The sequence below is a fragment of the Macaca nemestrina genome, chromosome 2, assembly GCF_043159975.1.
Source record: "Macaca nemestrina isolate mMacNem1 chromosome 2, mMacNem.hap1, whole genome shotgun sequence".
Taxonomy (NCBI): Eukaryota; Metazoa; Chordata; class Mammalia; order Primates; family Cercopithecidae; genus Macaca; species Macaca nemestrina.
Genome location: NC_092126.1, coordinates 38,862,365 through 38,879,608, shown reverse-complemented (window position 1 = coordinate 38,879,608; position 17,244 = coordinate 38,862,365). Strand labels below are relative to the sequence as shown.

The 17,244-nt window shown below is 41.6% G+C and overlaps 1 protein-coding gene across 2 annotated transcripts in view; it reads right to left on the bottom strand.

Moving 5' to 3' along the window:
* Positions 1-17,244, bottom strand: part of LOC105469912 (propionyl-CoA carboxylase subunit beta) — a 92,530-nt gene that overhangs the window by 30,888 nt on the left and 44,398 nt on the right. For both annotated transcript variants that reach the window (XM_011721503.2, XM_011721504.3), the window contains exons 7-9: positions 6,821-6,929; positions 2,308-2,428; positions 1,441-1,522 (exon numbers count right to left, since the gene is read on the bottom strand). In XM_011721503.2, the coding sequence (XP_011719805.1) occupies positions 1,441-1,522; positions 2,308-2,428; positions 6,821-6,929 (312 nt within the window). The remainder of the gene's footprint in view (positions 1-1,440; positions 1,523-2,307; positions 2,429-6,820; positions 6,930-17,244) is intronic.

The window sequence follows — 17,244 nt, the reverse complement described above, 5'->3', positions numbered from 1 at the left end:
CAGTATACAACCACATTTTAAAAACCCTAATGACAGAAAAAAATTACAAACAAGAGTATGTAATAGGTAGCAGGATATAAAACTTTATAATGAGAATCAAGAGCTATCATATATACCTTAAGAAAAAGTTAGAAGATGGCAGAGTAGGAAGCATCAGGAATTTGTCTCCCCACCTAGGCAACAATTGCCTGGCAGAATCTGTCTGATGGAACTATTTCGACTCTGGCGTCTGTTGAAGGATTGCAACTTCCAGGGGAAGGACTGGACTGAAAATTGGAGTTAATTTCAGCTTTTAGCACAGTAGCAGCTACCCATCCCCCACCCCAGCTCCATGACACATAGTTTCGCAAGGGTTCCTGGAGCAGTTTGCACACAGCTTGCAGGAGCCGGGGTGGGCAAAAAAGCACCCTGTCCTCCAAATATTGAGAATCTGTGCTTGCTGACTACTGCTTCTGATCATAGAGGTGCAAAGAGATGGGTGGTCACTGTTGTTACAATTCCCCACATTGTTGCGAGGCTCTCCTGCTTTGGGCTGAAGTGACTTGCAAGGAATTTAAAGGGCTGACACCTTTTTACCGTCTTCATTTTTTTCCTCTTTTTCTACTTTTGGGAGCCAGACATTAACAACTAGGACACTCAAAAACAACTGCATATACAGGGAAAATGAGAATGATTGCACATGCCCCTGCAAAGGCTCAGAAAAGACCTAAGGAAGACCTTAAGGTTACACCTCAGGCTAATCCTTGGTGCAGGAAGAGCCTACAAGAATAAAAAAGACAAAAACAATAACAGAAAAAAACAAACCCTAGGGAAGAGGGAGAATCTGATTTCTAGAGTTACCAGAGAGCCATCATGTTATTATGCAAGGACTACTGAGAGCACAGTGTACCCATAAGGAAGGCAATGGCCATCTACAGACGCCCTCAGTTTGCCCAACACTGTCCCCTTTACTTAATGACCCAGGAATCGCTGTACCAAAAAAAGGTACAAATTGCTCCTGTCTCCCACAGACCTCCACGCACACACTCCAACCTTCTAGGATGCCCTGTGTACTCTCTTCTCTACAAAAACAAAACCCCCTCTGAGCAGAGGGCCCCAAAGATACTTAACAGTGATCACTCTGGCCTCACTCTAGACTCTGTGGACATGGCCCCTAATTTATGCTCCTCAGAGGGCCTTCTAAAGACTCCTGAGCTCTGCTGGCCCTTACTACTCCTATCTCCAGCCCTGAAGTCCATATGTGCCACTAGGGTATCTATAGCCACTAGGTCTTTCCAGAACACACTACTCAGTGGCCACTGGTCCTATGCCCACCCCATTCCCGACCTGTGTTGTCTGACAGGAAGGCCAAGTGGTTCAGTGCTTCCTCACTAGGCCGAAGCACAATACCCATGAAAGTGGCTGACTAGGACAGGCAAGACAAGCAGATGTGGCACTTACAGAGTGTATGATGTCCACCATGTTGTAGGCTTTGGTTGATTCCAAAGGGACAATTGTGTCGAGCTCAGGAACCAGACGGTCACTTTAGGCAGAAAAAAGGCAGGTATAGTCAACATAGGAAGAGCCAGTTACCTTTTGTGGGAAGGGAGTGGGAAACTTGCCATACATACATATATAGATGTGTGTGTGTGTGTATATATATACACACATACGTATATACACACACACACACGTGTATATACACACATACACATATACGTGCATACACACATATACGTGTATATACACACATACATATATACGTGTATATACACATATATGTGTATAGACTCCAACAGCAAGAGGAAAGGTCTTCACCAGATGGCCAGCAACACACCCTTCCCCAGGACTGTCCCAGCCTCTGGCTACAAGCAGTATGCATAAACATGTCTCCTAAAGGGCATGCTGTTTGCATCATTTTACATTTATTTATTTCAAAAGGACAAGTAAGTAGAGCCCAGGAACCAGTCACTTTAGGAAGAAAAAAGGCAGGTATAGTCACCATAGGAAGAATCATGGCTCTTCCTTTTGTGGGTGAGGGGAAGGAAAGGAAATGAGAGACCTCTTCACGGGGACTAGGCCAGACCAAAAAAAATTCCATCTCCAATTCTAGCTAACTTAAGAGTTTCTTAGAAATCAAAAAATTTTTCTTTAAAAATGTTTTGGGCCACTCTTCAGCCAAACATGACATCATCCCCACACCTAGGAGCCACTCTACCACACTCTGCTGCAACCTGCCCAACAGGGCAGAGCCTGAAGGTCCTGTCAGGGCAGAGAAAGGCAAGCTACACTGCAAAATGAGAGAAGGCATACTGGCCTACAACCCACCTGGGATCATGGCACTCACGGACAGGAGCTGAGTCCTGATTGCTCAGGGGCAGGTAGTTGAAGAAATCCCGGAGATTACACAAGGCATCAACATCATTTTCAAAAGCTCTGTGGGCCACACCTAAAAGAACAGGGAGCATATATGATGAGTCAGGGTACCAGCCAGCCCAAAGCTGCTGCTTCATGCCTGACTACACCCTTCTAGGGCATGTCTGTAACAGACTGTGCTGATAGCTCTGTTCTCCGCACTCTCCACTGAGGATGTAATGCCACATAATACATACCTTCCGGGTGATCCTTCAACTCATGCAGCATGGGTTCCCTCTGTTCTGCACCCACACCTCTACAGGGTCACACCTTTCTTTATTCAGGTCCTTGCTCTAATGTCACCTCCATATCCACTCCCAGACCCTTCACTATCCATCCCTATACCATGGGGGAGGTTCTCCTCCTGTACTTTTCCCTGCATCACCTATTTCCCTGTTTACTGCCAGATATCTCTCCTGGAATATCAGCTCCAACAGGGTAAGATCAGGCCTGGCCCCCATTAAGAATAATGCACCTGGCAAACAGGTGCTCAGCAACAGTGGAAGGAAAGGAGGGAAGCCACCTGCTCCTAGTGAGGAATCAAGCCATAATTCTTGAAGAGCACTCCGAAATCACAGAGCAGCCAAACAAGGCCATAGATATGATGGAGAAAGTGGAGCCAAGAACTCTCTTCCAGGTTCATCCCACCAGACTCCTTTTTCCACCACTGCCCCTACAGTCTCTTGTCCACAAAGCTGCCAGACAGAGCTTTTGAAGTCAGATCGTGTCATGTCTCTACTCCAATGATCCTCCTTGTCCACTGAGCGGGTCAGTCACTCTCCTACCTGAGAGCCTTTGCATAAGCTATTCCTTCTGCCTGCAATGCTCCCCACTTACATATCAACGCAGTTAAACTCCTTAAAATCTGCTCAGCTCCTAACCTCAGTGAGGCCTGCCATTACTACCCTATTTGAAACTACAACAATCCCAGTCCCCTTTACCCTGTTATACTTTTTCCATAGCACGTATTGCCTTCTAACATACCGCATAGTGTACTTACTTATAATGTTTATTGTCTATCTCCTCTACTAGAATATGAGCCCCATATGGGCAGGAGTCTTTCGTTCTGTCCACAGATGTATTCCTAGCACCTAAAACAATGCTTCACACAGAGGTACTCAATGAATATTTGTTCTGTTTTCTTTGCTTTTTTCTACATTTTTATTATTTATTCTATTTTAAATTTTTAATTCCTTTGCTATTTGTCTTTTTCCACATATTCTAAATGAGTATTTGTTGAATAAAAAGCATTTTCAGCATGACAGAATTCTTTCATTCAAGATATATTTATAAATGGGTACAGCCACTTTGGAAAAGAGTCTGTCAGTTCCTTAAAAGTTAGACATCGAGTTATCATTTAACTCAGAAATCAAAGAGAAATGAAAACATATGTCTACCCAAAATCTTGCATATAAATATTAATAGAGGCATATTTATGATAGCCAAAAAGTAGAAATGACTTAGTGTCTATTAACTGGTCAGTGAATAAACTAGATGTAGTATATCCATACACTGGAATATTATTCGGCCATAAAAATGAATAAAGTACTGATTCATGATACAATATGGATGAACCTTTAACATTATGCTAAGTAAAAGCAGCCAGCAACAAAAGATCACGTATTATATGATTCCATTTCTAGGACATGTCCAGAATGAAAAAATCCACATAGAGACAGAAAGTAGCCTGGTAATTGCCTAGAGCAGAAGTATTTGTGGTGAAATGCAGAGTGACTGCTAATGGGCACAGGGTTTCTTCTTGGGGTGATGACAATGTCCTAAAATTGTGGTAATCATCACGCAACTCTGAATATATTTAAAAACCGCTGAATTGTACACTACAAATAGGTGTTTAAAATGTATAGTATATATGAATTACATCTCAATAAAGCTGTTACCAAAAGAGAGAAAAGAGAGAAAAATATATGTATAGAGCATCTTTTTGTGCCTTGCCCTGGGGATACAGGGCCAAGTGCATCAGACACAGCCCATCAAAGAGCCTCAGGCCCAGAAAGAAAACCACATACTGCCCTACAATCAAAAAAACAAACAAAACACACTTAAGATTGTGCTACAGAAGAAACTTTAATGTCATGGCAGACATTCATTACTTTAAGCTGTCAAGTAAAAAAAAAAAAAACCTCAGGTTATATAAGAGTATGCCCATACCTACGTTTGAGTAAGTGTATGTGTATTCACAGTCATCTGCGTGAAAAGACTGCAAGGGTATAACCAAAAAATCACTAGTGATTATCTGTGGATGATGGAATATCTAGTGGTTTTTATGTTTTGTATGTTTTCTACTACAAACATATCATGCTATTAAAACGGGGAAAAATAAACAGCATATTTCATCAAATCTAAGACGCCATCAAGACCCAGCTTTATATTATATCCCAGCAAGAAAAACAGGTTGCTACCAATAAAGCCCTGAGACAACAGCATGGCATCAGGCCATGCTGGAGGTGATGCTGAGAAGTGTTCTGATTCTACATATGTCTTAAAAGATGGGGCTAAATGATGCTGATAGGTAAGGGAAAGGAATGAGTCAAGATCGATGCCAACCTGACAAGGGGAGAAACAATTTTTGTGGGTGGGGGAATCAAGAGCCCTGACTTTTTTTAAACTATATTTCATCTAATCTAAGACTTCACTGATAATACCCATCTGTACTTTAGGGACACTGGGAAGAAATGCTGACAAATGCTGACCCAATGCCTTAACCACAGTGCAATGAGGTGCATAAATCAGGCACACCAGCCTCTTACTACTGTAAAATCTCTCAAAGAAGTAATTTCTCCTGTCTTTAGTTACATTGCTGTGTGGTAGGCAATCCATTCACAGCTGGGTGGTTTCTTTTACAAGAAAACATGGAATTGCAATAATTACTCCAACAGCTAACATGTCTTCACTAATATCAGAATCATGCCCTACTCCCAATTCCATGCCTGTTTAAACAAGAACTTTTTTCGGCCGGGCGCGGTGGCTCAAGCCTGTAATCCCAGCACTTTGGGAGGCCGAGGCAGGCGGATCACGAGGTCAGGAGATCGAGACCATCCTGGCTAACACGGTGAAACCCCGTCTCTACTAAAAAATACAAAAAGAAATTAGCCGGGCGTGGTGGCGGGCGCCTGTAGTCCCAGCTACTCCGGAGGCTGAGGCAGGAGAATGGCGTGAACCCGGGAGGCGGAGCTTGCAGTGAGCCGAGATCGCGCCACTGCACTCCAGTCTGGGCGACAGAGCTAGACTCCGTCTCAAAAAAAAAAAAAAAAAAAGAACTTTTTGTTTCAATGCTGAGGCACAGAATAATCTTTATACATTTTAAACTCGGAATGTAATCTTAAAGTTGTGAACAACTAGCAGGACATGGTGACTCATGCCTGTAATCCCAACACTTTGGGAGGCTGAGGTGGGAGGATTGCTTGAGCCCAGGAGTTCGAGACCAACCTGGGCAACACAGTGAGACCACACCTCTACAAAAAAATATTAAAAATAAAAATTACCTGGGCATGGTGGCACATACCTGTAGTCCCAGCTACTAGAGAGGCTGAGGCAGAAGAATCACTTGAGCCCAGGAGACTGAGGCTACAGTGAGCTATCATTGTGCCCCTGTACTCCAGCCTGGGCAACAGCGTGAGACCCTATCTCAAAAACAAAACAAAACAAAACAAAACCACCAGGTATGGTGGCTCATGCCTGTAATCCCAGCACTTGGGGAAGCCAAGGCGGGCAGACTGCTTGAGGCCAAGAGTTCGACACCAGCCTGGTAACATGGTAAAACCCCGTCTCTACAAAAAAAAAAAAAAATACAAAAATTTGCTGGGCATGGTGGTGCATGCCTGTAGTCCCAGCTACCCAAGAGTCTGTGGTGGGAGGATTACTTGAGCCTGGGAGGCAGAGGCTGCAATGAGCTAAGATTGTGCACTGCACTCCAGCCTGGGCCACAGAGTTGGATCCTGTCTCAAAAAAAAACAAAAAAAGAAGAAGTGAACAACTATGACCAAATTCGTGAACACATGGTACATGACCATCATGCACCTGGCCAATGATTGTAAAACACTTATGTACTCTAAGATATATACTAACCTTAGAATAAAAAATGTCACAATAAGATTTTTTTTCAAAGGTTCAACTGTACATATATAAATCATACCTACTTAAAATCACCATTCCAGCAATGAGCTTTAAATTGTTTTAAAGAATAACCAGGCATTATTAATTTAATAAATTTTCTATACTAAATCTACCTTTATCACTATAACTGTAAACAATACACTGTATTGTATTGTAGTACAATAGACTGTACCACAGTCTTCCCAAATAAGGTCTGCCAATTAAGTAACATTTCTCAAAAACTGCCACCAGGCTCTTTGGCAATGCCCTCTTCTCAGTGTTTGAAAACAAGGTCAGCTTCAAGGCCTCTCACCTGACATGGTGGTGTGGGTCTTGGCACCACCGAGCTCCTCCTGGGTAACATCCTCATTGGTGACAGACTTCACAACATCAGGGCCAGTGATGAACAGGTAGGAGGTGTCCTGAAATAAAAGATTTCCAGAACAGTCAACCTCAGAGCACCAGAGCTGGTCACAGCCTTAGAGTCGATTCAGCCAAGATGGCAAATGCAGAGAAGACAGTGATGTGGCCGAATGAGGATAGGATGTAGCTTAAAGATGCAAATCCAAACTGAAGACCCAAATTTTCCCTGCCTCAATGTCTACTTTTAAAAAATCTCTGTTGCATGGTTCTACCTCAGCAAGTTAACTCGCAGTGTGGCTAACATTTCAAGGTCATTCATCTGTAGAACACAGTAACAGGTGGCTCTTAGAGCTTGCGGTGCACCAAGAAGTTTTTTAAGCACTTCACAAAACTGTGTCGGTAAAGCCTGAGTACTATTATCACCCTCATTTACATATGAGGAAACTGAGATATGGAGACTGTATGCAACCAGTCACTTTAAATGAAGCTACTTAAAAATACTGATAAATCAGTGGGACACAGTGGCTCACACCTGTAATCCCAACACTTTGGGAAGCCAAGGCAGGAGGATCACCTCAGGCCAGGAGTTCAACACCAGCCTGGCCAACATAGCGAGACCCAGTCTCCATAAAAATGCGTTTCAATTAGGTAGGCCTGGTGGCACGTGCCTGTAGTCCCAGCTACTCAGGAGGGTGAAGTGGGAGAATTACTGGAGTCGCAGTGAGCTATGACTGCTTGCACCACTACACTCCAGCCTGGGTGACAGAGTGAAAACCTCTCAAAAACAAAAACAAAAAACTAACAAATCAATGCTTCGGTATTATGACAGAGTGATAGGCTTTTAATTTTTAGTTTATAATATATAGATAATATAAGCATACTGCACAAAATTTAAACAGAGGAATAGGAGATACAGTGGAAAGTCTACAGCCCAGCCCTTACTTCCAGGCCTCCAATTCCCCTCCCCTAAGGCATCCCCAGTCAGTTTCTTCTCTCTCCCTACAGAGACACCCATGAATCCATGAGCATTAATATATACATTTATTTGCCCTCTTATTTTCTAACACAAACATTATCTAACACAAACACTTTCTAATGCAAACATTTTCTTCCCAACAGTGTTCTATACACACTGTTCTCAAATTTGTTTTTCTAGCTTGAAGATCATTCTATTCCTTATCATATAGTAAGATTTGTATCATAATTTAACTTTTCACCAATTGATGGTCATGAAGGTTGTTTCCAAAACTTTAGTATAATAAGCAATTCTGCAATCAATATTACTACAGTGCTCTCTAAACTCACTATTCATGTTCTTTGCCCATTTCTAATACATCGCTGGCTTTTCCATATACTAAAGAAATTAGTCTTTAGTCTATCATATGCATTATATCAGTCTTTTATCTTATGGCTTCTTGGTTTGAAATCTTGCTAGAAAAGTCTAGCTAGAAAGGTCTTCCCCACTTCACACACAGACTTCGAAACAAATGTTTATAGCAGCCTTATTTGAAACTGTTAAAAAAAAAAAAAAAAAAAAAAAAAAAAACTAGAAACACAGAATTTCAGGTTTCCAGTCTAGCACATAAGAAGCTGAAAGTTGATACTCCTTCCTTACAAATAAAAAGCTGAACAAGTTGCAGGGGAAAAACCAACAGCTTTTCTTAGATCCATCAGAGAGGTGAGGTCACAGAACAAAGCACTCCAAAACTGGAGACCGACTGGCAAATGCAGAAAATTGAGCCTTGCAGGGCAGAAACTCACAAGCACAAATCTCCCCCAGAGCCAGGGCTGATGTATGAAATCCAGAACTACAACTAACAAATTGCTGGAGGCCCAGCATGGACAAGTCTGAGAGATAAAGACTCCAGGGGCGGCCAGTCATTGGGGCTCCCACACTTTTGTTTTACCTCTAGGAACTCAACAAGGTTCTCACAGTGATTATCAGAGAAAAACTCCCTTACGCTTCTGACATGCATAGGGGGAAAAAACAGACCCTTCTGAAATGCACCAGAGCACAATTCTTAACAGGGTCTGTCCTCAGGCGAAACTATATAACCAGAGCCTAACCTGCTGAAGTTTTATCAGAAACTGCTGACCCGAGCGAAGAAAAATACCAAACTCAAGCCAGCTCTGGCCTTCCATGTGGGAGAGGGGAAATGGCCAGCCCCAAACCGCTCTAGCCACCCTGTCCCACCTAAAGACTGCAAAAGACTGAGAGACACATGATATTCATAGTTCAGAGGCACAGGCTCACTAAAAGACTGACACCTACTCATAAGACTACAGAACACTTCCTCTTCCCCAGCTCCTTACCATTACTAAGGGCCTATTTACAATAGTTCATTTTACCTAGTATATCATGTCCAGCTACCAGGAATAAGTCATAAGACATACTAAAAGACAAAAAACGAAGTTTGAAGAGACAGAATAAGCATTAGAACCGGAATCAGACATAGCAGAAATGTTGGAATTATCAGACCAGAAATTTTAAACAACAATTAAGATGTTTGCCAGGTATAATGGCATGTGTCTGTAGTCTCAGGTACTCAGGAGGCTGAGGAGGGAGGATCACTTGAGCTCAGGCCTTCAACACCAGCCTGGCCAAGACAGCAAGACTCCATCTCAAAAAACAAAAATAAACAAAATGCTAAGGGCTCTCATGGATAGAGTAGACAGCAAGCAAGAACAGATGAGCAATGTAAGGTGAGAAATGGAAATTGTAAAAAAATAACTAAAATATGCCAGGGATTGGAAACACTGCAACAGAAATAAAGAATGTTATTCTTTATTCTTTATCTGATATGTTTTTTTGGCAGACTGGGCCTGCTTGAGGAAAGAAACTCTGAGCTTGAAGATATCTCAAGAGAAACCACCCAAATTGAAAAGCAAAGAAAAAAATCAGATTTTTAAAAACTGGAGTATCTAAAAACTGTGGGACAACTTACAAACAATGTAACATATACATAATGAGAATGCCAGAAGGAGCAGAAAGAGAAAAAAGAACAGAATATAGGAAGTAATAATGACTGAAAAGTTCCCCAAATTGTCTGACACCAAACCACAGATCCAAGAAGCTCAGAGACCATCAAGCAAGATGAATGCCAAAACAAACAAACAAACAAACTACACAGAGAAAGACAGGCATAGTGGTGCACACCTGTTGTCCCAGCCACTCACGAGCCTAAGGCAGGAAGAACATGTGAGCCCAGAAGTTTGAACCAGCCTGGGAAACACAGAGAGACCCCACCTCTAAAAAAACAAAAAACAAAAAACTACACTTAGGACATTATTTCCAAACTACAGAAAATCAAAGATAAAGAAAAAATCTTAAAGGCAGCCATAAGAAAAAAACATTTTGCCTATAGAGGACCAAAAATAATAATTACATCCAAGTTTTCTTAGAAACCATGCAAGAAAGAAGAGAGTAGAATGAAATATTTAAAGTGTTGAGGGGAAAGATCCTACCAACCTAGAATTCTGCACTCTGCAAGATTATTCTTCAAAAGTGAAGGAAAAATAAAGACCTTCTCAAACAAACAAAACTTGAGGTAATCTCTTGCCAGTAGACCTGCCTTGCAAAAAAATGTTCAGCAAAATTCTTTACAGAAAAGGTAAATGATAAAGATCAGAAACTTATACGTATATAAAGAAAGAAAGAGGATTCAAGAAGGTAAAATGAAAACTTTTGATTCAAAGTAATAGCAAAAATTCAATTATGTACACATTCAATTATGTACAATTCAATTATGTACACATCGCTTCTCAGCCTTTTGGCTAAGATCAAGGGCAATTATGTACACATATTTTATATATATGATATGAGGGATGGGAGGAAGGAATTAGAATTTTGCTATTATAAGATACTCATACAACCTGGGAAGCAGAAGTTATCTGAAATTGAACTTAAAATAGTTGTAAATTATATTGCAACCTCTAAGGCAACCACTAAAGAATGTAAAAAACAAAAATTTATATATATATATATATATATATATAACTAACCTGCTAATACAGGAGAAAAATGGAATCATATAGAATGCTCAATTAAAATCACAAAAGGCAGAAGAGTGAAAGACAAAAATAAGAACAAACAACAAAAAGAAAACAGTAACAAATATGGTAGATATTAATCCAACTATACCAACAATCTCTCTGAATGTCAATGGTCTAAATGTATCAATTAAAAGACAGATAGTCAGACTGGATCAAGAATCTGTCAAGACACAACTATATGGGATGTCTACAAAAAACCCACTTGAAATAGACACATAAAGATTAAAAGTAAATGACTGCAGAAATACATTACATGCTAAGACTAATCAAAAGAAATCAGGAGTAGCTATATTAATTTCAGACAGAAAAGGCTCAGACCAAGGAAAGTTATTATACAGAGGAATTCTGAATAATGATAAAGGGGTCAATTCTCCAAGGAGACAAACAGTCCTTCATGTGTATGCACCTAACAACAGAGCATCAAAATAACATGAGGCAAATACTGATAGCACTGGAAGGAGAAATAGATGAATCCATGATTACAGTTGAAGATTTCAACACTTCTCTATCAAAAGTGGACAGATCCAGCAGGCAGAAACAATAAAGACACAGATGAACTCAGTAACACCAATCAGCTGGGCACAGTGGCTCATGCCTATAATCCCAGCAACTCAAGGGCCCTATGTGAGAGGATTACTTGAGGCCAGGGGTTAAGACCAGCCTATGACAATATGGCAAGATCCTGTCTCTATAAAAATTAAATAAGAATTAGCCTGGCCAACATGGTGAAACCCTGTCTCTGCAAAAATTAAAAAATAGGCCACGCATGGTGGCACACACCTATAGTCCCAGCTACTCAGGAGGCTAAGGTGAGAGGATTGCTTGACCCCAGGAAGTCAAGGATGCAGTGAGCTGAGATCGCACCACTGCTCTTCAGCCTGGGCGACACAGCGAGACTCTGTCTCAAAAACATAAATTAAATAAAAAATTAGCCAGGTGTGTTGGCATGTGCCTGTCATCCCAGCTACACAGGAGGATCACTTGCGCCCAGGAGGTCGAGGCTTTGGTGAGCTATGATCATACCACTGCACTCCAGCCTGGGTGAGTGAGACAGAGTGAGACCCTGTCTCTAAAAATTTTTTATAGAAGACCAGGTGTGGTAGCTTATACCTGTAATCCCAGCACTTTGGGAGGGAGGAGGATTGCTTGAGCCCAGGAGTTCAAGACCAGTCTAAGCAACACAGTGAGACCAGTTCTCTACATAAAAAAAAAAAAAAAAAATTAAGCAGGCATGGCAGTGTGTACCTGTAGTCCCAGCTACACAGGAGGCTGAGACAGGAGGATCACTTGAACCTGGGAACTGAAGTAGTTTGCAGTGAGCTGAGATCATGCCACTGCACTCCAGCCTGGGTGAGAGGGGGAGACTCCGTCTCAAAAAATAAAAAATAATAATAAAAAACATTTTAAAAAGTAAAATAAATAGAAATCATTTTTAAAATTAAAGAAAAACAGTACCAATAAACTGGATATGATGGACACACTTCCTCTAACAACAGAATGCACTTTCTTCTGAAGCTCCCATGGAACATTCACCAAGAGAGACTACATTCTGAGTCATAAACATACCTTAATTTAGAAGAACAGGAATCATACGAAAAGGCACTCAGCCTTATTAGTTATGGACTAATGCAAATTGAGTCAAAGCAAATTGAGAACACAATAAGAGACTATACCACAAGCATCAAACTGGCACAATTAAAATATGTTAATATAAATGCTGGCAAGGATGTGAAACAACTGAAATTCTCAAACTGCTGGCTGCAGCCTCTTTAGTAAACAGACGGGCATTATCTAGAGAAGCTGAAGACATATATATCCTATGACCTAAGATTGCCTCTAATGTGAAATGTTTACATCAGCATCAGAAACTCAAATGTGCATGCCAAGATACATGTAGAAAAATGTTTACATCGGCATCATTTGCAATGGCAAAAATCTTGAAATAATTTAAATGTCCGTCAGCAGTGGAATGAATGAATACGTTAAGAAATACTTACTATGGCTGCGCACGGTGGCTCACGTCTGTACTCGCAGCACTTTAGGAGGCTGAGGCAGGCGGATTACTCGAGGCCAAGTATTGGAGACCACCCTGGCCAACATAGCAAAATCCATCTCTACCAAAAATACAAAAAACTAGCCGGATGTGTGGTGGCACATGCCTGTAGTCCCAGCTACTTGGGAGGCTGAGGTGTAAGAATCACATAAACCCAGGAGGCAAAGGTTGCAGTGAGGCGAGATCCATGTCACTGCACTCCAGTCTGGGTGACAGAGCAAGACTCTGTCTCAAAAAAAAAAGAAAAAAAAAAAACCATACACACACACACACACATATATACACACACACACACACATACACACACACTTACTACAGAGCTGTTAAAGTGAATGAACTACATTTTCCAAGAACAACATAGATAAATCTTAAAAACATAATCAGCCAGAAGCCATGCACAAAAGAAAGCATATTACATGGTTTCACTTAACATAAAGGTCAAAACAGGAAACACTAATCCACATTGTTTAGGGAGGCAATTTTTATTTTCAACTATGAAGCAAAGCAAATAAAAACATTACCAGAAAAGCTGAGACAATAAAGAATTCTATGCAGGATGGAGGCTACAGTGATCCTTAGGAAGGACCATCATGACAGGGCTCTTGAACAGCTCTTGCAGAGCTGACCTGAGTTATAATTAATTTTTTTTTTTTTTTTTTTTTTTAAAGACAGAGTCTTGCTCTGCCACCCAGGCGCGCTTGGCTCACTGCAACCTCCGCTTCTCAGGTTCAAGCGATTCTCCTGCCTCAGCCTCCCAAGTAGCTGGTACTACAAGCACGTACCACCACACTTGGCTAATTTTTATATTTTTAGCAGAGACAGGGTTTCATCACGTTGACCAGGCTGGTCTCAAACTACTAGCCTCAAGTGATCCACCCACCTCAGCCTCCCAAAGCACTGGGATTAGAGGTGTGAGTCACCCCACCCAGCCTGACCTGCGTATTATTTACACACATTTGCACTTTGTAATAACTGTTAAACTATACATATCTTATGTACTTTCCTGAATATGTATTATATTACAAAATTTAAAATGATTACAAATTTTTAAAATTTGTAAATTTGACTCTCAAAGGAGTCAGTGACAGAAGCAGTCAGGAGGATTCTGTAATAATCAGATGGGAAATGATGTGCTTGAATCAAAGTGGTAGCAGTTTTGGTAGTAAGAAGTAAGTAGTAGTGCTAAGAAGCAATTTGATTATATTGTGGATTATATTCTAAAGTAAAGCCAACAGGACCTTCTGACTAAATTTAGGATATGATATGCCAGGCGTGGTGGCTCACGCCTGTAATCCCAGCACTTTGGGAGGCCAAGGTGGGCGGATCACAAGGTCAGGAGATCGAGACCATGGTGAAACCCCGTCTCTACTAAAAACAGAAAAAATTAGCCGGGCGCAGGGGCGGGCGCCTGTAGTCCCAGCTACTCGGGAGGCTGAGGCAGGAGAATGGCGTGAACCCGGGAGGCGGGGCTTGCAGTGAGCCGAGATTGCGCCACTGCACTCCAGCCTGGGCGACAGAGCAAGACTCCGTCTCAAAAAAAAAAAAAAAAAAAAAAATGGATGTGATAGCAAAAGATGAGTCCAAATAGTGTCAAAGCTTTTACCTGAGCCACTGGAAGACTAGACTTGCCATTTAAAACGGCAAAGGCTGTAAGAGAGCAATGCAGGAGGAGCTTGGTAGAAATCAAAACCTGTTAAGTTTGAGATACCCATTAAAGTTCAAATGGAAATTCTGGTAGGCTCTTAAACATATAATCCTGGAGAAACAGATTTGAGAGTTGTCAGCATATGGATCAGTATTTAAAGTCATGAGACTGGAGTGATCAGTTAGAGCAAATATTGTGAAGAGGTAAGACAAAGGGTGAGAAATGTTAACTGGATTTAGTGATGCAGCAATCATTGGTATCTCTGACATAAGAAATTGTTATTATCAGTGACTTTGCTTAGAACAATATCCTTTTCGGCCGGGCGCGGTGGCTCAAGCCTGTAATCCCAGCACTTTGGGAGGCCAAGACGGGTGGATCACGAGGTCAGGAGATCGAGACCATCCTGGCTAACACGGTGAAACCCCGTCTCTACTAAAAAAAAAATGCAAAAAACTAGCCGGGCGAGTTGGTGGGCGCCTGTAGTCCCAGATACTCGGGAGGCTGAGGCCGGAGAATGGCATGAACCCAGGAGGCGGAGCTTGCAGTGAGCTGAGATCCGGCCACTGCACACCAGCCTGGGCGACAGAGCGAGACTCCGTCTCAAAAAAAAAAAAAAAAAGCCGGGCGCGGTGGCTCAAGCCTGTAATCCCAGCACTTTGGGAGGCTGAGACGGGCGGATCACAAGGTCAGGAGATCGAGACCATCCTGGCTAACACGGTGAAACCCCGTCTCTACTAAAAAATACAAAAAACTAGCCGGGCGAGGTGGCAGGCGCCTGTGGTCCCAGCTACTCGGGAGGCTGAGGCAGGAGAATGGCGTAAACCCGGGAGGTGGAGCTTGCAGTGAGCTGAGATCCGGCCACTGCACTCCAGCCTGGGCGACAGAGCCAGACTCAGTCTCAAAAAAAAAAAAAAAAAAAAAGAACAATATCCTTTTCATCATAATGTCCAAATAGATGTAGATCTATTTATCAATTCTGTAATGTCCCTTGGTCTTTCTGTTCATTTACTTACAAGTTCTTTAGACTGTTTTAGTTATTGTAGTTTTAAATCCTGGCACCTGGTAGGGCTAACTCCTCATTACACTACTTTCATAGAATGTTTATGCTTGCATGTTTCTTCCTCCCATAAGAATGTTATAATTACCTTGTGTAGTCCTTTAAAAGAGACTTAGTATTTTCCACTGCACACTTATTAAATACACAGAATATTTAAGATGTAGAATGGCGACAGCTTGATAATATTGCTGAGGACAAGAGAGGAAGTCTCACTAATATGCAATTATTAACTAAAGTTTTGTAAGCAGAAAATGAGATTGCTTAGAATAAAACACAGAATTAAAAGAGAAAGCAGTTGGAATGAACTCCAGCATCGAGTCTGAATGGAACCATGTAAAGTGCCAATGGAAACCAGGAAGGTATGGTCAGAGTTGCGAGAAGAAATGCCAGAATATGGTATAATGGAAGCCAAAGGAACACTGTTGAAAGACTGACGAAGATGAGAGTTAAACTGCATTTACGGTGATGCAAAAGTCACTGAGGACCTTAAAAAAATGATTTAGTGGTCTAGGGGTCAAAGCTAAATTAACATGTGTTGAAGAATGGGATGGCAAGACAGAAACAGAGCAAGAGCTACAGGAGTATGCCAACTAGAGGACAGTTTTTGTTTTGATGATAGGAAAGACCTGAGCGTGATTAAGTTTTGATGGGAGGATCCAGTACCAAGGGAGAGACTGAAGATACTAAAGAGAAAGGAGCAAAGGGACAGTATAAGGGTCCTGAAGAGGGGTGGAGAGTTATATTCAGTAATGTGGATGTGTGTAGCAGGAAGAAAGGATGACTTTAGTCAGAGGAATTGATCCCACACCTCCCTTCATAACAGCAGGAAGGAGGAGAGAATGGGGGTAGCACCAGCTAGGTATGTATATATAGATTTAGTAAGCAAAGTTTAGAAAATTCTGCATTGTCCACCAAGTAAGAGAAGTGGTCATCTTACTTCTATTTATTTATTTTTTTTTATTTTTGAGGCAGGATCTTCCTCTGTCACCCAGAGCTAGAGTGCAGTGGCACGATCTTGGCTCACTGCTGCTTTGATATTCTGGACTCGAGTGATCCTCCCACCTCAGCCTCCCAAGTAGCTGGGACCACAGGTATGCACCACCATGCCCAGCTAACTTTTGTATTTTTTTGTAGAGATGGGGTTTCGCTATGTTGGCCAGGCTGGTCTCAAACTCCTGAGCTCAAGTGATCCACCTGCATCAGCCTCCCAAAATGCTGGGATTACAGGCGTGAGCCACTGTGTATGGCCCATCTTAAATTTGATTAATAAAAGTTACTCCTATTGTTGAACACTTACACTGCTTTCAGTATGTCACTAAGAACAGAATAGTTGAGTCAAAGTGGTAAGCACTTTGTGAAACTTCTGAATTCCTACTGCCTAACTTCCCTCGAGAACAAAGGGTTTCCCATTTACATTCCCTCTAGAACTCCTCTCCTCATGTTGGATGGCTATCATTACTTTTTCCCCCCAACCGTTCTGTCTTAGCATCCAATGTTCACTTTTATTAATATTTTAAGGCTGATTTTTTTAAAGCAGGGTTTGAGATTAATGGTAATTACTCTTGT